This window comes from Leptinotarsa decemlineata, unplaced genomic scaffold (assembly GCF_025532065.1).
Source record: "Leptinotarsa decemlineata unplaced genomic scaffold, Ldec_3_MD MMD2_tig00000882_RagTag_RagTag, whole genome shotgun sequence".
Taxonomy (NCBI): Eukaryota; Metazoa; Arthropoda; class Insecta; order Coleoptera; family Chrysomelidae; genus Leptinotarsa; species Leptinotarsa decemlineata.
In genome coordinates this window covers 15,843,558-15,867,983 of record NW_027412556.1, presented here as the reverse complement: position 1 = coordinate 15,867,983, position 24,426 = coordinate 15,843,558, and the positions used below count along the sequence as shown (strand labels likewise).

General features: G+C 33.4%; 1 protein-coding gene across 6 annotated transcripts in view; it reads right to left on the bottom strand.

Moving 5' to 3' along the window:
• The window catches only part of LOC111512285 (uncharacterized), a 157,172-nt gene that overhangs the window by 80,487 nt on the left and 52,259 nt on the right, over positions 1-24,426 (bottom strand). For 4 of the 6 annotated variants that reach the window (XM_074175101.1, XM_074175106.1, XM_074175102.1 and 1 more), the window contains one exon: positions 5,170-5,354. In XM_074175101.1, coding sequence (XP_074031202.1) covers positions 5,170-5,354 — 185 coding nt within the window. Of the gene's footprint in view, positions 1-5,169; positions 5,355-12,402; positions 12,846-22,760; positions 22,939-24,426 lie in introns of those variants that run through there. The other 2 variants (XM_074175105.1, XM_074175104.1) reach the window with 2 other exon arrangements.

Genomic DNA, 24,426 nt, shown 5'->3' with positions numbered 1-24,426 from the left:
TTCCCCGTCTTTCCCCTGTATGAAAAAAAAAATTATTTAAGGTCAAAAAAATGAGTTTTTGACGACTTTCAGCAAAACGGTAACTTTCATCATGAAAATACTTGAGACAAAAATTGTAGATCATAAAATTATCTACCAAAAATGTATCGATACTTTTTTTCAACGAGCCACCGTTTTTGAGATATAACGATTCAAAAAGTTATAAAAGGTGTAATCCTCATAATATCCATGAGTACACACCATGTAATATATGTTAAAAGATTTTTCCATCGGTCACTGTAACTTACACTTATAATATAAAATATACATAAGTTATGACAATTAAATATCAGGTAAAATGAATCCCAGTCCCTATTCAATTGTGTGCGTGGCTACTCATCAACCCCTTTTTCGGGTATATTACCAAGTTAAAGTGTGGCTTGGTTATCAGCTAGACCCTACAGATTGGGGTTGGAAGTTGGTTAACAATTCATTAGAACCAGTCCAAGCATTACTTCCACCTGCGCCGGAAAAACTGCTGAACACAATTTTTTTTCAACTGTAAAATGGGGCTGCACTGGTGGTTGCAAAAAAGCCGGACTGTTTTGTTCTCTGGCATGTACACATTGTCAAGACCGGTCGTGCTCTAATATTGAATCACCATCAGTGGAGAAGTCGTTTGATTCCAACGAGGCGACATGCGATACATCACTATTAACAGTTTACATGTACTCAGGATGAATATGAAGAAGAACAAGACGAACAAGAAGATCAAGAAAAATAACAAGAAGAAAAATTAAAAGTTACGACTCGGACTATCAAATTTCACTACTTTTTTAACTTAAATTGCTTTTATCTTTTCAATCTCTGCTAATATCCATTATTTTGCAATAGTTTCAAATTAAACAGGATCACAACTGACCCGTGGAATAGGCCTACTGGGGAAACCACGTTAAAAAAACTCAATAAGTACACTACCTATAGGTGGCGTGGAAACGTGTGCATATTATGACGATTACAGCTTTACAACTTTTTGAATCGTTATATCTCAAAAACGGTGGCTCGTAGGAAAAAAAGTATCAACAAATTTTTGGTAGATAATTTTATGGTCTACAATTTTTGTTAGAAGTATTTTTATGATAAAACTCACCGTTTTGCTGAAAATTGCGAGAAACTAATTTTTTTACCTTTGACCTTGAATATTTTTTTTCATACAGGGGAAAGATGGGAAACTTTCAAATTTTATTTTTAATCATTGAACAATATTATTGATTTTCAGCTTGGTGGGAATTAAAATAGCTTCGAATGTCTAAATTGACCGGACTATAGATTAAATATTTATTGAGATATGAAACTTCAAAAACACATGACATTAAAACTTTTGAAACTACCTATTGAAGCCAATTAGTAAGTTTTTATATGGATTTTCATCAAGTATCGGCAAGTTTCATTCAACCTAGTGTACCTCGAGCCACTACGATAATTTTGAAACCGTGTCAGTAACAATTACAAATGTAATGAAATCAGGCCATACAAATATTTTTTGTTACCGGGCAGATGTTAAATTTGTGAAAGATATCAGCTATGAGTATATAAACAACAAATAACATACATTTTTCATTTACTGATAAGCAAGCGGTGCATCATCCAGTGATTTGTCTTGTGAAATATTTGTTGTGTTGATGATCAAACTCTGATAGCAAAATTTCGTAGAAATTCCCGTCAGCAAATTTAATTATTTTCATTGTACCCTAGCAACTGTAATTACTATTCACTAACAAATAAAATTACTAAGAATCAAGAATAATGACGAATCCAAATTATTACACAAACCTACTAGTTGAACTTTATATCTTGGTATAAACTTAAATAGGTCCATTAAACATAATTAATTATTGCTACTAAAAGTGCTTACATTGTTCTTCCGTTTTGACTTTTTTATCACTGAAACTATAGCCATATTGCTCGGTAAATCAAATTATACCGTTTAGTATCGATTGATAGGGGGAATAAAAGCAACTGAAGAGATAAGTAGACAGATCATGTTTTCTAACGAGGAAGCCAAAAAAGTGTAGTTACGTAACTATACATTGTGGAACGATTTTCTTCGAGTGAATTAAAACCGGAACAACAAAGGAAGAATTAAACATTTCAGTAATGATAACGATATTTTTTTGTGAAACTACATTAATAACTTGCAATTAACTGTACTCAATGCCATGTTATTGCAAAGTGGAGCGAATTATTGTGTGTTTATTTTTGAAATTATTGTTTTTTTGTGGTTGGTTAATTTTTATACGTGTTATCAAGACACATTCATTTTGGAGTTCAAGAAGAATAAACCATATACTTACGTGTTAAATGCCCATGATAATAGTAATTTGGATCAAAGTAGAAAATAATTTTTGAATGTAACAACCAAAAATCTGTTGAAATTAAAAACTTTTTCAGCCGTTGTTCTCTGTTGTAAAATTCTAATTATTAACGTTGAACAAGGATTTCTGAAAGTGCAAATTATGAATTGATAAATTCAAAGTTTCATATATGATGGAATTGGCCATTACTTGTTGAAAATCTATAACGTATTTAAAATCTGTTTAAAAAAATCTGTTTAAAATCTATTTTTCCGTTAATCAGCTGTCGCCCACATACGAACGACAACTCTCAGAAGTTGAGAAACTTGTGCGAGCTATGGACTACCGAGGTCTTACCTTTTAACGTGTGATTCCTAATACGGTAGCAGAATCATTCCCTCTTCAACCAGATAAATTCTCTCGAGAAATCGGGAATCGAACCCATGATCTTCCGATCATGAGTCGGGCGCACTACCACCGGGGCTAATTCCACAACAACGTATTCAAGAAACACTTCATTGTGAGATTTCCACTGCACAATATTATAAAAACTCAACATTTATTTCGCTATTCAATAGCTTCTTCAGGCGTATCTATACTTACCAGTAGAAGGGGTAGCTTGGTTCAAAGTGAGTGGGTCTATTCGACACTCCGCCGCAACCCGTGGGGTTTTATTATGGCTCACACCTATTCATACTCGACCAAATGAACCCAGCCGATTAGTTTGTATGATGAGTAGTCTTTCAGGTCAGATGGTAAGATTACGGCTCTGCCGAACTCTAAAAACCTGATTCGGTCCCCAGCGGGGCAGGCACAAAGTATATGCTCTGCTATTTCATCATTTTCCAAACAGAGGCGATACACACTGTTTTCCGACAGTCCGAGTCTCTGTATATGATGATTCAAATGACAGTAACCTGTAAGAAGGTTAGACATCGTAGTTCATGTAGTCCAACAACTGTTTGGTATCAAGCTTCGAAGGGTGAATAAACGCCTTGGAGTGAGCCAATCCTGGAAGATCCGCCGGAAGTCTATAAATCTTCTTGCCATCCAGGTGTTCAATCTTTGTTTGGCAAAGCCTAAAGCGATGCCAATGACAGATTTTGGTCCGATGCCAATGACAGGTTCTGGTCCAATGAAGCTTGCAGTACCTTCTTTTGCAAGGGAGTCAGCAGCTTCATTGCCTTACAGGCCAGTATGGCCAGGAATCCAGACCAGAGACAATCTGTTAAGTCTTCCGATCGAGGAGAGTCGTTTTTGGCAATTTGCTACCAATTTAGACGTTGCCCGGTAGGAGCCAAGAGCTTCCAACTCCGCTTGACTGTCTGAGAATATTTTTTTTGACTTGTGTATGAGGTTGGATTCATCCAATCTCTCCGCACACAATTCAATAGCGTAAATTCTCGCTTGGAATACAGTCGCATAGGTTCCTAGGCAGGTTGGTATCTCTGTCCTGGGTCTGCGACTGAAAACACCTGCACCAGAACCGGAAGGTGTTTTTGATCCATCTGTGAACCAACAACTATCTGCTCTTAACTAGTAGTAACTAGTTCAGTTAGTGTAGACACGTCTGAAGGAAAAACTGTATAGCGAAACACGGTTTTCGTTTATGTAAAATTGTATATTGAAAATCTCACAAATTGTTTCTTGAATAATTCTACGAAAGCGTTGCAAGTCAGAATTCTGACTTGCAACTCAGAATTCTGAGATGAAAGTCAGAATTATACAAATCGAAAAAAATATTTTTGTGTGACCCTCCAACGCTTTCGTATTCTTGTATAATTCTGACTTTCATCTCAGAATTCTGAGTTGCAAGTCAGAATTCTGACTTCAATCTCAGAATTCTGACTTGCAAGTCAGAATTCTGATTTGTATCTCAGAATTATGACTTGTATCTCAAAACTCTGACTTGTAATTTAATTCAGATATATATATATATATATATATATATATATATATATATATATATATATATATATATATATATATATATATATATATATATATATATATATATATATATATAGCTGGTCGTACTGTCATCATCTAGGTTTGAGCAGTTTGAGTAGAGCCTAGCCAATATTAAATATATATATATATATATATATATATATATATATATATATATATATATATATATATATATATACGCATAAGTAAAGGTAGAAATTTATTTTTAGAATATTATCTTATATCAAAAGTACAATTATGAAATATGCATTGCATGAATGATATGTTTCGTGGACTATTCGGTACAACAGTCGAATTTTTTTGTTTTGAAATTATATGTTTTTCTGCCATGGACACAACTGCCGTTGATGTACCTGGTCGCTATGTGTACTCGTAAATATCGCAGCTTTCTTAGGCGTGTAACCTTTCCCATTTTGTTTCAGGAATGTAATTAGTTTGAAATATTTTGAAATGTCTGCATTATTATTGGATTGTAATATATTTTAATCATTGAATAATTCGACCACACTGTTGATGGCTTTTGTTGTTGTGCCAGTTCCGAAAAATAAGCCAATAACACCGTCTCCGAGAAAGAACTGCATGTCTTTTTCATCTTCCATTCCATGAATCTTGAATACGCGGTTTCATAAGTTTTCCGCGATTTAGCTGGCAATAATTTTTGTGACGCTACTTTCGCTGCTTCTACCAACTCTGGTGGAGTCAGAGAAAACTCGACAACACAACTTCGAGCTAAAATCTAATACTTTTTTCCCTTGTATAATAAATAACTATTGGAAAAAATTGAATTCTCCTCAATTTTTGAACAGACCTTGTATGTACGAGCATAAATAGTAAATTTGTCAGAACTTGTCAAAATGCCTGATACCTTATTTAATATTGCCGTAGCTAGAAGATCTTCGTATGTTTTGTTGTTCAGATCTGAACTTAGCGCCGAGTTTTCTTGTGTTTTCTGAAGACTTGGCAGATTCACCACCTCTTTGAGAAGTCTCTCTATCAATTGTTTCAATGCTGCGTGAGCTGTGCAAGGCGATTGGCCGGTTAATGGCAGATCTGCAACAAAGAAACAAGATTTTTCAACAATGAAGTCTCACTATTATTATATGAGGTATTAAAAAATAGGTAAAAAAAGGGAATTGGAACTTTCTATGTTTTTAACCAATTTTATTTATAAATAACGTTACTACGAACATTTTCAAACCTATACATTAAACACTGTTTAATGTATAAGTTTGAAAAATTTCCTTATAGGAAATGAAAGTGGTAAAAAACAGAAAGTTTCAATTATTTCTTCTTCATTATGATTTCCTACCACGTAGTAACGGATACATCCATCAATTTATTAAAAAAACAGGTAGTTTGTCATAGGAACAATAACAGGAAGTAGGTAGGCACTACTAACAGGCAGTAGTTAGGCCACTAACATATAAAAACATATATAACATATAAAAACATAGTAGTGAAACTTAGTCATGATAATCTCCTGAGGACGCTAATTTGGTTAGCGAAACGCGAGTTAAGAGACTATATTTTGTTCTGTTGTTGGGAAAGTGTTTTCAAAAGCTTCATTTTCTGTATGTAATACGTCGTAGTTTATGTCGAAGTTGAATTGGTTTTTTTCGATTCCAATCTTCTTTTGTATCTGGATATTCTGGTTTTGAAATTTCTTGATGTTGCTCCAATATGAACTTTTAGACACGAGTCACATTTCAGCTTGTAGACACCTGATTTATTGACCTTGTCGATGTTGGATTTGTTGTTTTTTTAATGCCACCTAAGGTGTTATCAATTTTGTATGTTAAGTTGATGTTTTGTTCATTCAATGGTCTATTTATTTTTCTGAATTAGTCGAATCATTAGTAATAATGATTTCTTGAAACTACCATTTAGTAATCTCTATTATTTAGGTTATGAATTGTATAAATTATATTGTGGAATTAGTATAGAGTAAGAGTCCAACTGAGGCATCTACTATGTAGTGAAACGTATATTGGAAATAAAGTATATATCGTGAATATTTGCAATTATTATCATGAATGGCATAGATAATCAATTTATAGTAAACAGAAAGTCTTCATTTTTGAAAACGTTGTTGTGGACGTTGGTACCAAAGTGACCATTCATTTCATATATGAAATGGCATCATCGCATCCTTTCCAAAAATGTTTTTTCATTTATAAATTATTAGTGCAAAAAATTTTATATTTGGTAAATAATCATTCAAAACTTCAACTAAGAATGAAGTGACTGAATAACAAGGGTTTTTCAGGAATTATTTCAAGAGTACCTATTAAAAACAAAGTTGGTTAATGTTATAATTTACTCAATTCACATTATGTGATCCTCTTCATCTCTATTTTGTAAGTTTTTTTATTTGCTATCTTTTATGATGTTAACTGAATCCATTTATAGGGTCTTCTAACTGGGACTTCCGAACTTCGACAATTGATACCGGCCATCTTGTTGAAGCTATACCTCTCAAATTATCTGTCATTTATTCAGTCTGTTTCGCTAAATCACCATGGACGGATATAGCAATCAACAATATGTGCAAATAACTTTACCCTTTTCGCCCATGACACTAAAATATTATGGCGTGATAAAACTTTATGTAATCTCCACGAGATTATAAGTGCAGATATAAAAAAAATAAAAAAGTGGTACGACTCTAATCTGTTGTCTTTTAATGTTTCTAAAGTAAATTTAATATCATTCTGCTGCTTTATTGACAGCATTTCTTTACCAACACAGGACGAGGAAAGGATAATTGAAAACAGACCTATTACTAAATTTTTGGGGGTAATAATTGACAATAAACTCAAATTCACCGATCACATTGCAACCCCTCAATAAAAAGCTAGCTTCAGAGTGTTTTGCAGTGAGAATAACTTATAAGAACCTTGGTTTCTTTGTAGCCAAATTATCTTATTTCTCACTTGTTGAGTCGCATTTAAGGGATGGAATTCATTTCTGGGGAGTATATTGCAAAACTCAAATGCTGACGGTGTTCATTTTTCAGAAAAAGGCTATAAGATTCATGTGTAATGCCAAAAGTCGAGACTCCTGCAAACCCATATTTGAATTACATAAAATTTTGACAGTTTTTGGAAACTTTATTTTAGAAACAGTATGTCTAATTAACAAACATAAATTGATATTTAACGGTTACTCCAATTATTATGCCCTTCGTCAAACTAAGGACCTAAGATTACCCATACCAGCCTCAATTTAGTCAAATATTATAATGGTCTCAAGATGTTTAATCATTTACCTAAGCATATTAAAATTTTAGAGGATAACTGTGTATTTCGAAAGTCAGTAAAAAACTTAGACTCTATTATAGTTTAAAAGTGTTCTATGCGGACAGCTTTCTCTAATTTATTTTGTCAACGGTATTTTTATTGAATAGACAAAGTATGGTACACTGCATTTGAACATTTCGAACTTTATTGGTATTATTTTTTATTGATATCCTCAATCAATTTTATATGTGTTTGACTATTTTAAATTTATTTGTACCCTATATACAGCGTGACTCACGGTCGTTGGTTGGACGTTTCTGGAAAATGCAAAGCATGATTTTTCTGAAAATTTCACCTCTCACATTTCCTTACCTGTTCTATCGATCTAAAATATTTTCGGCATTGCGGCGTTGCCACTTCTATCAAAAAGTCCCAGGAATTATATTTTTTTTAATGGAACATCCCGTATAATAATACATTTTTGGAATCGCTCTAGTATTTTAATACTATTTTGTTAATAATTGCCTATACCTATCTCTATCTGTTTTCGAGATAAAAAATAAATTGTGCTAAATATGGTCCAAAACATAGCCTTAATTGAAATTAAGTACATCAGTACTCTCAATTCATGAAAAGTTGATATTTTGATGATAGTTTGGACAAACTCGAAATATTCAAATAACACCAAGAAATCCACTCCATATCATACAGGGCGTGCTAAAATTACTATTATTTCCATTGTGCATAATAGTAGTAGAAAATTCATTTTTTCAAACGAAACCCCCTGTATATTACTCGATAAATTGAAAGATGGTGAAAAATGCTACAAGATGATATACATGTCCCTATACCTAAATCGTCAACTTTTCTTAATAAAGTCGCTTCTTCTAGAAACATAATTTTTTTAGAATTTGGATTTAGGTAGCAGTGGAATTATCAAGCTTATAGCAGTTCGGTTACTTTTATAAGTAATTTACAAAGAGTTATCGAAAACGAAGTTATTATGGAATTATTAACGTATTCTAAAAACACTTTATTGTGTGATTTTCACTAGATAGTTTTACAAAAACGCAACACGTGTTTCGCCATACAATGGCTTCCTCAGGCGTGTCTTAATTAAATAATTATTTATTATACACATGAACAAAGTGATCAAATCATTGTCAGAACGTGTAAAAAATTCAACCAAAATTTTTTACACGTTCTGACAATGATTTGATCACTTTGTTCATGTGTATAATAAATAATTATTTAATTAAGACACGCCCGAGGAAGCCATTGTATGGCGAAACACGTGTTGCGTTTTTGTAAAACTATCTAGTGAAAATCACACAATAGAGTGTTTTTAGAATACGTTAATAATTTCATAATATCTTCGTTTTCGATAACTCTTTGTAAATTACTTATAAAAGTAACCGAACTGCTATAAGCTTGATAATTCCACTGCTACCTAAATCCAAATTCTAAAAAAATAATGTTTCTAGAAGAAGCGACTTTATTAAGAAAAGTTGACGATTTAGGTATAGGGACATGTATATCATCTTGTAGCATTTTTCACCATCGTTCAATTTATCGAGTAATATACGGGGGGTTTCGTTTGAAAAAATGAATTTTCGACTACTTTTATGCACAATGGAAATAATAGTAATTTTAGCACGCCCTGTATGATATGGAGTCGATTTCTTGGTGTTATTTGAATATTTCGAGTTTGTCCAAACTATCATCAAAATATCAACTTTTCATTAATTTTGTCAAAAGGTACAGCACATATTATATCATCCACAAACTTTTTTAAAAAAGGAACCTGAAATGATAATTTTGGAATACATTCATGTAATAAATCATCCATCACGTACTGGGCTAAAATAGGTGATAAAGTTGATCCCATTGGAGTACCAAGTATTTGTTTATAATATTCGTTGTCATAAACGAAAACAGTAGTATCAGAAATGAAATCAATTAATTCTAAGAAGGCTGTTTTTGTTAATTTGGTATGATTAGTAATAATATTCCAATGTCTTTCAATGCTATGTTTTACCAGATTTATTGGTATGTTACTAAAAAGTGATATAACATCCAAACTTATAATTTCGAAATTTTTAGGTAGTTTCATTCCTTGCATGAAAATAGAAAATTCAAAAGAATCTTTAATATAATATTGATTATTTGTATTATATGCATTGGTTAAAATTTCTGTAATGAACTTTGAGAGTTTACTATTTGGTGCATCGATATGATAGGTCTCAAACTCAATATTGGTTTATGAATTTTTGGTAAACCATAGAATTTTGGAACAATGGAGTTATATATGGTAAAATTTTCTTTAGATGTCTTACTGATCAAATGTTTCTCGTGTAATTTTTTGATGAGTGCATTAGATTTTTGTTGTATAGTGGAAGTTGGATTATGATTGAGTTTTTTATAATAATCACCATCATTCAAGAGTTCATGAGGTAATTGTTCATATTGAGATTTTAACATGATAACTGTGGTATTGCCCTTATCAGAATTGGTTATTATTAATTCTGGATGGTCTTTGATAAATTTTTTACATTTATTAAAAATATAAGAAAAATAACAACTTGTTTTTGGTTTTTGAAAACGATTTGTGATGATTTTTGTTATTTGTGCTCTGAATACATCTTGTTTATTTTGATTCACATTCGATATTAAATTTTCTATGTCAGCTAATAATTTTGTGACTTTTATATCATTTGTATCAGGTGGAACACTGAATTTGTGACCTAAAGGAAGAAAAGCTAGGATATCTTCATGAATATCACAATTTGTTAAATTTTTGAGCCAATTATCATTCATAGATATTTTTTCTTTCATTTCATTTTTGATTGAGATGAATTTATTTATGTTACGTTGTCTTATGAGAAAAAATTGACGAATATATTTAATTTGTTGTATATGTTTGAGATCTGCCCAAATATTATCAGGTAGTTTTTGAGTAATTTCGTTAGATATGTTAGTCAATAATTTTTCTAATTGAATGAGATTCTCATGTGTTACCTTAATTTCGAGTGAAAGAATTCGGTGTTTCAATTTATTATTGAAATTGTTCACTAGTTGTCCTGTTTTTCCGTTATTAGTTTCTAACATATTTTCTATATTTTTAACATTGTTGATGATATGTTTAGGAAAAATGCCATGTTTTCTACATCTGAGTAAGAATATTTTTCTGTTTTTCATCGATGCTATCTTCATGTTTGTATTTGACCAACATTTGAGTGGTTTCATGTCCAAATTCTCTGGTGACTTCTTGGTAAAACCCCATCCTGTTATATAATTGATAGTGTAACGACGGTATGTATATATAGAATAGTAGTTTTTCGGGGATTCGGTCTGATTAGAATAAATATTTACTCTTTTTAGCAGACCGAATCCCCGAAAAACTACTATTCTATATATATATATATATATATATATATATATATATATATATATATATATATATATATATATATATATATATATATATATATATATCTGTCTGTCTGTTTAAAATCTGTTTTTCCGTTAACCAGCTGTCGCACCCCTACGAACGACAACCCTCAGAAGTAGAAACTTGTGCGAGCTAAGGATTAATGAGGTCTTACCTTTTAACGTGTGATTCCTAACACGGGTTGGACGGTAGCAAGTGAAGATCGATCGTTCAGACTAGGGCTTGAACCACCGACCAACACGGCAGTCAATTCGAGTGAGTGAACAAAGCACCCACGCCGAACCGCTTGGCTACCGACTGACCTGATATATATATATATATATATATATATATATATATATATATATATATATATATATATATTTATAATGATTGATGAACATTTGCAGCTTTGTCAATAAGATCCAATGTTCTTTGGGCAATGAAGCATATTATAATTATTATTATAAAATTGTTTTATCAAAATGGATGTTCTGTTCGGGCAACGTAGCGCGTGCTTCGCTTATTTAACGGTCTCCATAATCGTCCACAAATGGATAAATTTGTGACCACTGGTTCAGCAAACGATCGACCAACACCCGCACGTAGACGAACGCAAGATCCGCCAAAAAATCGCCGCTGTCTGTGAGAGTGTTCACAATAACTCGGCCTTTCGCAGACCACAACTTTGCAAATTTTGCGTCGTGACTTGAGCCTGCACTCGTACAAAATTCAACTGACCCAGGAACTGAAGGTAAACGACCATAGACAACCACGTGTGTTCGATGAATGGGCTCTGGAGCAGTTGGAAACTGACCCTAATTTTCGTCGAAAAATCATCTTCAGCGATGACGCCCATTTCTGGATGAATGCGTGCGTAAACAAACAGAACTGTCGAATTTGGGACGATACCAATCCACAGAGATTCAATGCATTCCCGAAAAGTCACTGTTTGGTGTGGATGTTGGGCTGACGGCGCCAGTGTCATGGAAAATTGGACGTTTCCGATGCGCTTCACCAAGATAAACCGTGGCAGTCATTTGAATGATGTTACATTCCACAAATAATGATTTCAGTGGGACTTTCAAACGAATAAAAAATGTCCGTGATATCTCACACACACTTTGTTTTAATTAAATCTAAAGATAGCAAGCGCTTAATGAAAGCCCCTTTATATTTCCATAGTGTCATTTTGAATAATTTCATATGTAATTTTTGTATCCCAGAGCTGAATTTATATTTTAAAAAATAAACCACTACTCCATTTTTTTAACCGATTCATCTCAACTTTATAGCCTTGAAGTTATTTATACAATTCAGGTTGCTGAATTTTATCATAAACATTAATAAAAAAATAACTGGTAAAAACATCTTTACTCCTTCTAAACTGCTCTAAACTTCAATAAAGAACAAAATAATAAAATCTCACCTAAAACCACTTCGATCAAGTGGTGATATGCGTACAATCCACCGCAAAGCAATATCCACAGAGTAATCGCGACACTCAAAATCACAGTTAAAATCATCTTGAACTCTAATATCACAGTCAGTCTTGAGGGTATCTCCTCCTTTGGAAATATCGATTATTATGACGAATTGAGAGGAATACCTAAAAGGACTCGATGAATCAACCAAACGTTGTCGTTATCCACTACAACTATTACACCTTTCCAGATTAGTTCTCACAATACGCTCATTATCAGATACTGTTTTAATTTAATCGTTTTATTGTCAAGATATACTCAGGTATTATTTTCAAAGTATAGTCTGGTTAAATTGTACGGTAGGTGTGAAGAAAAGTGTAGTTGTTTTTTTTTTCTGGGAGGAGCTTTTGTATTATTATTTTCAAAAACGTAGATGAGGTTCGAATATTTGAAAGAAAAAATGTTTTTTACTCAGTTATGAATCTGCTCTCTAGAAAGTTCATGGACAGAGTATTATGGTTTCATATAAAATAAATTGTTCTGTATACAGTGCATCTATTTAATGTCCCCCCCTTTTATTTTTTGAACGCGTCAACTCAAAGAAATTTGGGATAATGAAATTAATCCATGAATACTTTAGTTTGAAGTGAAATTGACAGATGAAACTTTCAAGATGGCGACTGAGCGCCATCTGGGAAAAAAAGTAAATGGAAAGGGGGTCTTGTGACACATCTTTTTGAAGCTCCCGACAAATACTTCACAACCTTAGAATATGAAGTCGATATCTTCAACTACTACAAAATGGCAGAACTTTTAATAATTGCCTGAATACATTGACATTTACCTATATAATATGAGGTAATAAGCTTGAGGTCAGTTCAGAAGATTCTTGAAATGGTTGCCTTGAACTTCTTGACATATGAACAGCCTATCTCTGCCGTATATCCAATATTGAAGCTGGTTCAGTTTCGTACACCTTTTGCTTCAAATAACCCCATAAAAAAGTCCAAAGGTGTCAAATCTGGCGAGCGGGCTGGCCATTTTGTAGGACCTCGACGGCCAATCCAACGACCGGGAAAAGTAGTATCCAAATAGTTTCTTACTTGTCTGGAGTAATGTGGTGGTGCTCCATCTTGTTGGAATACAATATCCATATCGAATTCTTTAGGATTCGCTTTGACGATTTCAGTGATGAGAGGGTCAACAGTAATTTCCAGCATATTCAAATACAGTCCCCCTGTTAAATTTTGATCAATAAATAGAGGTCCTATAATATGGTTTCCCAATATTCCTGCCCAAACGTTAATTTTTTCTGTATATTGGGTATGTGTTTCCCGGAGAACGTGAGGATAACGGCAATTTTGTCTGTGAACATTGCCGTTTAAAAAAAATGGTTTTCGTCATGATTTCGCAGAAATATGTTCTTCGATCGGGGTCATCTTCAGTTAATTAATGTATCATTTTGATTTTGTATGGATGGATGATACCTATTCCTCTTCAAAAGTCTCCACACAGTAGAAGGAGACACCTCACAAACATTCACGACGGAATAAGCAGACTGTTCGGGATTTACTACCATCTCACCAATTATTTGCACTTGCTGTTCTTCCGGAATGGACGGATGACCTGAGGGCTTTTTGCTATGTACACTACCGGTAGTTGTGATTTTGAATATAAGTTCCCTCAAATATTTTCTATAGATAGGACGATTCGGAAAACGTTCATTGAAAATCCTTTCGGTCTCGTGAAAGTTACGCGTCGCACCGTAAATAAAAATTGCTTCAATTTTTGCTTCCAATGAGAATTGACCATTTTAGAGATTGTTGAAGTGATAGCTTTCTACTAGTAAAACCGAATAGTAAATGAGAATATTCTAACTGAACAATGATGTTCATTGTCGTACTGACATTTTTGTCGTTTTTATAAAGAAAGAATAACTCAACAAACCTTATCGGATTGTTGGAATTACCAAATGACAGATAAAAAGGAATATTTCTAGAAATATCGGTATTAATGTATTTGTCTTCGGGAAATTATTAACTGTTCCGCCATTTTGTAGTGGGTAAAGATATTGACTTTATATTCTAGGGTTATGAAGTATTCGTCACGAGCTTCAAAATGATGTGTCACAAGACCCCCCTTTCCATTTAATTTTATTGAAAGTTTCATCTGTCAATTTCACTTCAAAATGAAGTATTCATGCATTAATTTCATTATCCCAAACTTTAATTTTTTGAGTTGATCCGTTCAAAAAATAAAAGGGGGGACACATTGAAGAAATGCACTGTATAATTTCATGATAATATCTAAATTTTTTATCTTGGTGGACAATATTTAGGAAATGCATATATTTTCCGTTGAATTTTAAAAAATTATAATATTCATTATATTTTGGACTGTGAAATTTTTTGATGGCCCTAAATTCCACAAAATTAATCAACAAAATGCATTTTTTGTCCATACTATATGACCCATTTGTATCAGAAACATTCACATAATTTGGTTATCCCGATTGATGCAGGGTGTTCTTTTGTGACATTTGGGTGTTTTTTTGACTTTGAAGAAGTTACGTAGGACGTCTTGAAAATCGGGACAAACATTTTTAAATTTGTCCCGTAATAGACTCTTCGTTACGTAACAATCAAAATAATTCATGAAATCGGTTGGAAAACTGAAATTATACAGGGGAGTTTCCAATCTAACGAGAACACACATACGGGGTTTGTTAAAAAAATTAGGTATTTTTCGCTAACGAAAAATTTTGTGTGAAAAATTGAATCAAGTGCTGAAAAACACAGTGGTATACGGTGAGTTTACTCCGAGTCAGAAGAATGTTTACAATTGGAACAAGAAGGTTGGGAAGATGGACGCCCCAGCACAACAACAACCAATGAAAATGTTGAGAAAGTGAAGAAAATTGTTATGGAGAATTGTCGAATCACTAGTAGAGAAATTGCTGAGGATGTCGTCATATAGTTGGCTCATGCCATGTAGTTTTCTCGGAAATTATGGGCATAAAGCGGGTGGCAGCGAAGTTCGTTCCAAAATTGCTGAAATTTGATGAAAAAAAAACCGTCGCATGAGAATCGCTCAGGAATTGTTGAATGACGTCAACGGCGATCCATATTTGCTTAAAAGGGTGACCTTTGGTTATAACATCGAAACCAAAGTCCGATCGTCCCAATAGAAGAACCCAGAAGAGCCAAGATCAAAAATAGCACGTCCAGCTCGATCAAGTGTCAGGGTTGTCAAGTTGCTCATTGTTTCATTCGATTATCATGGCATAGTGCATCAGGAGTTCTTGCCACATGGTCGTACGGGCAATGAAGAATATTATGAATATTGCTGGAGTTCTATCCCAACACCAAACCGTTATTTTCAACACCTCGACACATGTTTCAATCACCAAGAGAGAAAGATGATCACTTCAACGATATCATCTTCAAGAGGAAGATGATCACTTGGTGATTGAAAAACGTGTAGAGGTGTTAGAAATAACGGATTGGTGTTGGGATAGAACTCCAGTATATTCATCATTACACCAAAGGTTCCAAACAATGCAACACAAGTAAGAAGTAAGTATTATCTTGTAGTTATGCTTCGTATTGCGAAAAGCAATACGAAGAAAACGTCTGATATTGTGAAAAAATAATTCATGCTTTTTGCATTACGATAATGCACCTGTTCAACCGTCATTACTTGTTCATATATTTTGGCCAAAAACAATAACGTAATCATTCCTCAGCCACCGTTATCACCAGATTTGACACCCTGCAACTTTTTCCTGTTCCCAAGATTGAAGAGACCCATAAAAGGACTGCGTTTTGCGACGATTGAGGAGATGAAAACCGAATCGCTGTAAGAGATCAAGGACATGCCACAAAGTGCGTATCAGAAGTGCTTCGAGAATTGGAAAAAGCGCTGCCACAAATGTATTGAATCTGAAGGAAACTATTTTGAAGGGGACATAATAAAAATTGATGGATAAAAAATCACCTTAGTTTTTTAAAATAGTTAGTATTACAGAGAATCAACAGAAGTTGTATATACAGTGTGGCCCATTTAAAATGGAAACATCTCTCAAAACCGATTGGAATTATTATTTTTCTATCAGGTAGACATTCGAGAAGTCTACTAGAATATTAAATATAATGTTTTCGTTTCCAGGGACAACTGTCATTATTTTTCAGTGAGACAAATCGATAAACATTACAAACGATTTCTTTATTCTGACCACAATACTTGATTCACGTATTTTTCAATTGGTTTATGTCATTAAAAGTAATACGAGAATGAAATTTGCAAAATATGTCATTTAATTATCCCCCAATTCAATTTCTGGAACATATTCAAAAAATTCAAGAATAAAATAAAAAGTTTTCTGAAAAGTATATTTCGAAGCGGAAAAATCATGACAGATCAAAAGATGGAAGGCAGTACATTTATTTAAATCGTCTTAGAGAATTTAAATAGTTTTGAAGTGGAAAATATTACGGACATATGGTATGAACATTGTTTATCAAACTATATAAATAATCTACAATAATTCGGAAATGAGAAATTTGCAGGTGAACAATGTTTTACAGATGTTGAGTTGATCAAAGACAATGCCTAAAATAACATTTCGATAGCGTTTAATAAAATGAATGGTGAAATAGCTATAAAGAAAGCTGATGTTTCTAAGGGGACCCGACCTAACGAAGTATCTACTCATTCTCATATTTAAACTAAAGAAAATATACAGGGTGTTTTTAAACATGTGGCAAAAATGTAAGGGACTATCAAGGGACTATTCCTTGGACTATTCTAAAAATATTTTATCCTTTGAAGATTTTTGATAGGGCGCTTTGTTTTGAAGATACGAGGCGAAAATAAATTTCGACAATAACAATTCATTACCAAAAATTACATGTAATGTTTCTTGATAAACAAGAACCGTTGAAAATGACTACCCCCCGGCTCGGATGCAAGAATCCAATCTTCTCCTTATCGACTCCCGAACAAAAACACCCGAGTAGTTTCTGATTGCGTTACATCCAGCAAATTGAATGTTTGCAGCCGTTTGTAGTAATCGGAATGTTGTTGATAGGTACCAACAGAATTGTTAGATTTTATATTACTTTGTAGGTCCAGTGTAGTACGCTATACTTTCATTTCGGCATTAATAATTTCAAAATTACCAAAATTGTTATTGTCGAAATTCTTTTTCACCCTGTATATTTGAAACAAAGCGTCGTATCAAAAATTATTAAAGACAAAATATCCTTAGAATAGTCCAAGGAGTAGCCCCTCAAGTTTTTGCCGCATGTTTAAATAAACACCCTATATATTTTGTAAGCTCTGACATAAGAAAATAACGTGTTTTAAACTTTTAATTTCACAGTAAAATGTTATTAAATACATTTATAATGTATAAGAAAGTAAATATGTCATCTCTCCCAACTACCTACACTGTAGTTTCTGGTAATTGCCTGTCGGAAAACAACTAATTTTCGGGCTAATACCATGCTGGATATTGAATTATATTGAAATATGTAAGAAACCCCCCAAAGGTTAGTCTCGCAGATGTTTTTTGTTCATCCAGCAGCAGGATCATGCGGAAATCAGTCGAGTAGATCACCTATAGACTGGTTCCGATGCATTACCTCTCATCAGTTCAAGAAAGATCCGACCCAGACAGCAAAGTGCCTGGGACTCAAATAATTTCAACGCTGCTCCGCTGCATATATGAAACTCTTGTCTAAGAGAAAGATTATCAACTAATGACAGGTTCACATCATGAACAGAGCCCCAAGCGGGGAAGAAACATCCCATGTACCAAAAATCTAGCAGAGATCAAAACGTGTCTGAAGACTGTATCGAGGAGAGATACACACGTATAAGAAAATGATTATTTCGAAATAACATTTTGAAAAATTCATTATGTATTTTCAACTAGAATAACTACAGATCATTTACTTCACTATGGGAATCCAAAATCATGGATAAGGCTCCAAAACAAGCACATTTCTCGTTCACCAGAAATGCAATACTCTTCTCAACGCGCGTTTCACCAACCAAGTTGGCATCTTCAGAAGAAGACGCCAACTGAAAAGGTTCAGTTTTCTTCATCTTCTGAAAAGGCCAACATGCATTTCTAGTAATTGGGAAAAGTGCTTGTTTTGGGTTTAGTCATAACCCCCTCCTTTTTTAAGGGAGGGGCTTATGAATTAACATATTTTTGAATACTTGAAATTTTTCAACATCCCAAGCGATCATAAATTGGGTTTCTATTGTATACGAGAATTAACGACCAGTTACCTATATAAAACGGAAATCAGATATATTGCCTTGACGAACTTGTGCTACTGATTCACATTTTCGCTGATAAATAGTTCAAATCTTGGAAATCTGGAGAAAGTTTCAGCTTAGGATAACAGCAACCAAGGTCAATTTTATGCTGACAAAATCCAGGCATCTGTTGGGTGTTGAATTTGATGCCATTATATCTTGGCGCATCAGAAACTAGGAATGCTATTTCGAAATGGAAAATTGAACACAATTTTTGGAATAATAATTTATTTGTTTAAGTCATCTTCACAAATTCCCAAGAGGTAAGTTTCGAGGAGAGACTAAAAAATTCATAATTGAAACTAATGATTATGAAGAGTTAATTGTCAGCTAGGACATTAAATTTGAAGCTTCAATAACAAAATCAGTTCATTTTATAGTGTTCAATAATGCGAATTTTTTTAAAAATGTTAAAATCATCAGCAAATAACGAACCTGTAGGTGCGCACATTGAATCCTCAAGAATATTGATAAAAAGAGAGAAAAGTAAAGGACCTAAAATACTGCCCTGAGGCACCTCTTAAGCTATTATAAGAAACTGATCGGATCAAAAGTCCCCCTTTCAACTGATTGTACTCCTTGTTCGAAATATGAATTTGAAAAAGTATAAGCTGTGCTGAAAAGCTGAGATTTTCAACAAGATAATAGAATGTTAAGGGCTACTTTGTCAAATGCCTTTTCACAAGCAGTGTATATGACGTCTGGTTGCTTTTTATTCGCTGATTGCTTGGATACAAATTTTAAAAAAGCACGCATTTCTTACTGTCGACTTGCCATGTAAAATACTATGTTGGGAAGGACTGAATTTGTTATATAAAATAATATCAAATAATTTGGCTGGGCAGTTTATGTTAATCACTTGATGGCAGTGCACAACGTTTGTTTGTATGAATGGGGTTTCATCCCCAAGCAAAAACAAAGGTTTACTAGTTTGTATCCAGAATATTCTTTCAGCTTATTGGCGATCCAATCATCACAAGCAACCTTGAGAGTCTATACATTGTAGGCATGTTTGACTAACAATTCTTGTAAGTCTTCAAAACGTACGCGTTTTGCAGATGATCTTACTTGAAAATAACCTCCTGAGCAAATAAACAAAAGCCCAAGGTTACTCAAAAACGCGAAATCATTTATGCATATTAATTTACTTTTTCCGATTCGCGATACAAACAGTTTTTTTCGCATGATTTCGTCATTAACCGTGAAGGAGTAATGAGAATTATTATTCAAGTTGTTTGTGTTAGTAATGAACGACGAACCTGATAACACATTGGATCATCATTGAATGCTAATAGTAAAATTTCAAGACTCGAATTTTTGAAAGGTTGAATTTTTTTGAGGTAAGGGAGAAATATTTGACAGGTCATCCTTTGTAGCAAATGAAAAACTCTGAAAGCAATTTTTTGAATTGAAAACTTAAATCAACTAGATTGGTTTAACCGTTTAACCGATTGAAATAAACATAAATTGATTTCAACGTGTCATAAATCGGCGTCAATCATGTCATAAAGCACTGTCAACATCATTATTTTTGACAGATAATTTATTATTTCCGGAACCTGATAATTATGAGATGTGTCACATAAACCCTAAGTTTCCGATTTTGAAAATAAGTTTTTTAAGTTTATTTCATTGTTTTCTTTTTCTGGGACACCTCGTACACCAATCTCAATCAATCAAAATGCGTGTAATCCCATAATTTTCAAAAAATTTGCTTTTGAGTAAACGCTTTCGTACATTTGGATATGAGAATTTGAGAAGCGGCGAAAAGCCACGATACTCCCTAGGTAGCTCGGGGAGTTATTAACATTGATTACCCATATCGAGAAAATGATGACTATATAGCAGTGGTGCTGTTGACAAAAAATTGATTAAGTTAAAATCTCTGATTTTTGAAAATTTTGCTTTCAAGCAAACGTTTTTGTGTATGCTCATTTAAGATCAAATCTCTCGACTTATGGTCTTGAGATATTAAATTTTCATAAACTCAAGTCATTTGCCTAGCCACAATTCAAAACTTCGGATTTGCACATGTATCAACCGATTGAGCTTGATGCACTTGAGATATAATCCTTTAATAAATTTTAACAGTGTGGTCGTTTTGGTTTTAGATCACATTGAAATTAATTAATAGTAAAAAAACAATTTCAGGTACAAGCTTGTATTTACAAGTACTAGAAAATGAAAAACCAAACCCATCAATATATAACATCACAAAATTTTTATAATATGTATTTACTTATTTTTAAAAAAACCGTATTTTTTTAAATAATAATGTCAAATCAAGTTTTTTCATTTCAAAGTTTTTTGTTTTTTTTGAATTGATGAATAAAAGCTTATACTAGTACCGTAATTTACTTTCAATTATCGCTGGTAATATTCTTTCTGTCAATTTTATATTTTGCGACATTGATGCATTGCCAGTTCCTACGGTCCGCCATCTTGCGTCATATTATTTTTCGCAAACCCAGCAAACCCTTTCATTTAATATCTATATCATGGAGGTGCATAAAAAAACCAGTCGGCCATCTTAGGTGGTCAGTCATATCGGATTTAGAGTGACTACATGTTATTCTTCTATTTTTTTTCAGCAAACCCTTCCATTTGATATCTATACCATGGGAGTGCACAGAAAAAAACCAGTCCGCCATCTTGGGTGGTCCGCCATATTAGATTTAGAGTGACGTCTTTTTTTTCAGCGAACCCTTTCATTTGATATCCATAGTATGGAGTTGCATAAAAAACTAGTCCACCATCTTGCGTCATATTATTTTTCGCAAACCCAGCAAACCCTTTTCATTTCATATCCATCTTGGGTGGTCAGTCATATCGGATTTAGAGTGACTACATGTTATTCTTCTTTTTTTTTCAGTAAACCCTTCCATTTGATATCTATACCATGGGAGTGCACAGAAAAAAACTAGTCCGCCATCTTGGGTGGTCCGCCATATTAGATTTAGAGTGACGTCTTTTTTTTCAGCGAACCCTTTCATTTGATATCCATAGTATGGAGTTGCATAAAAAACTAGTCCGCCATCTTGCGTCATATTATTTTTCGCAAACCCAACAAACCCTTTCATTTGATATCTAAATCATGGTGCATAGAAAAACCAGTCCGTCATCTTGGGTGGTCCGTCATATCGGATAGAGTGACGTCATGTTATTTTTCTATTTTTTTTTCAGCCAACCCTTTCATTTGATATCTATACCATAGGAGTGCACAGAAAAAACCAGTCTGCCATATTGGATGGTCCGCCATATTGAATATAGAAAGACGGCACGTAGCTAGTCGTGCATTGTTATCCAAACTGAACATGCTTCAAAATTTAGTTGCAATATTTGACGCGAACTAACATACATACATACAAACATTTCAAGTTACATAAAAGTTTGTAAAATGTTTCTTTTAACTCTTTACGCATTATCAGGTTTTGGAAAAAGTACTGTAACTGAAAATTGTTCGGTAGCCGAGTGATTAATTATATTATTGAATGATGGAATTGATCGAACGTAATACGATACGTTAATAAGGGCAACAGTAGCATTGTAAGATATAAAAAGAGCTTTTATTCCATCAGTTACGATACATTGATATTTACATGATATTTCTGCACTAAAATAATTATGAATTTTCGGCGTCAAATAACTATGGATTGGTTTTTTCCAATAAGGTAAATTCAGAGATTTATATTCTTTGTATGAACTCAGAGACTAGACGATATTTTTCAGGAATAAAAGAAATTGTCAAAATGAATATCATAATAATATTATTTTTGTTGAAGAATTTTATTAGACGCTGTTGAAATGTAATTCCGGGCATTGTCTATAATGAATCAAAAATACTGGGTGGTGACTTGACTCAAAAAAAATGTTGAATACGATGAAACACGGACGAGAAGCACCGAGTAGTTTAAAGAATTGCTCCAGTATACAAAAATTTCCACCAAGGAAACTTGCGATCTCTATAAACCAAATTGTTATGTTGTTTACAAAACTCGTTACTCTATCCTACTAGATTTTCCTCGATCAGTACCCTCCAAAAAATATTTTCAACTTCACACCGATTCCTCGTAGCAATTTAAACTGAAACACCTTCAGTTCATAGTTATCACCAAACACAAAAAAACGTTATCACTTAAAACCGCGACATTCGCACGGTACACCTCGTTCTGTCTAGAGACTTCCCCGATCCGCCTGGTACTGCTCACTGCTCGGCGTACCCTGGACCCATTAGCCAAACTACCTGTAGATAAGATGATGCCACATGTGGTCAAGGTACGTCCATAAAGATTCGTCACCAACGTGTACGCGTTGAAGGTTATGCAAATGTATACCGTGCGTACCTTGATGCCGCGTACGATACCGAGAAACATATTTAACATACTCGACAATGCTATGAGTTGAAAGCTATAAACAACACAATATATCTCAGTAATATGACGTATGAGTACTTCTGAATCGTCACATTCAAGCGTTCGCTACACTCTCCAGATTTGAGACCCCTTCATTCTTTGCCGCCTGACTTCAGAAATGTATGCTAGTGTTAAGAGAATTGATCTGAAAAAAGGTGTGATCAGTTTCCAGAAAATTAAGTGTGAAGTTTATAAAACAACAACAAAAATTAATTGGCGCCCCGGGCTACTTCATTGATTCCAGTGGCGCATTTGCTTTTTCAGCTGCAGGAAAACCTGGAAAAACCTGCAGCACTACATCATCTGGAGATCTTGATCTGCTGCAGGTTTTTCCGGGTTTTCCTGCAGCTGAAAATCAAATACGGCACTGGGTTCAATGAAGTCGCTCCGGAGCGCCAATTTTTGTTTTTTTTTTTGTAAAAGAAAGTTTTTGGCTTTCTATTACTCCATCTTGATACAAAAAAAAGGGATGAGGGAATCTTCCAAAGGAAGGAAGGAAGTAATCAATTCGAGAATAAGTAACTCTATACATGGATGTGTAGATCATACAAAGAAGTAACTTTCAGACACAAATTGAAAGAAAGTCTTCCTGAAACAGCTACTTTCATTGAATTACACGAATGAAAAAATTCTTTCGAAACAAATACTTCTATATGAACACTGACTTATACAAAAGATATTTTTCTCTACTCAGTTTGTATTTCAAACATTCGTTGTGTTTGAAACATTCGTTGTGTTTGAAATACAAACTGAGTAGAGAAAAATATATTTTGTATAATTCAGTGTTCATATAGAAGTATTTGTTTCGAAAGAATTTTTTTCTTTCGTGTAATTCAATGTTTATATGGAAGTAGCTGTTTTAGGAGGACTTTCTTTCAGTTTGTGTCTGAAAGTTACTTCTTTGTATGATCTACACATCCATGTATAGCGTTACTTATTTTCAAATTGATTACTTCCTTCCTTTCTTTGGAAGATTCTCTCATCCATTTTTTTTGTATCAGATGGAGTAGTAGAAAGCCAAAAACTTTCTTTCCCATATATATATATATATATATATATATATATATATATATATATATATATATATATATATATATATATATATATATATATATATATATATATATATATATATATATATATATATATATATATATATATATATATATATAACTTTTTTTCACTATTGGGTTGCAGCAATTGATAAGTGAACTCTTTATAACTATTCTCAAGCTTTCGAGTAACTTGAACTCATTAAACTCATCGTCAGGGGTACTAGAAAATACA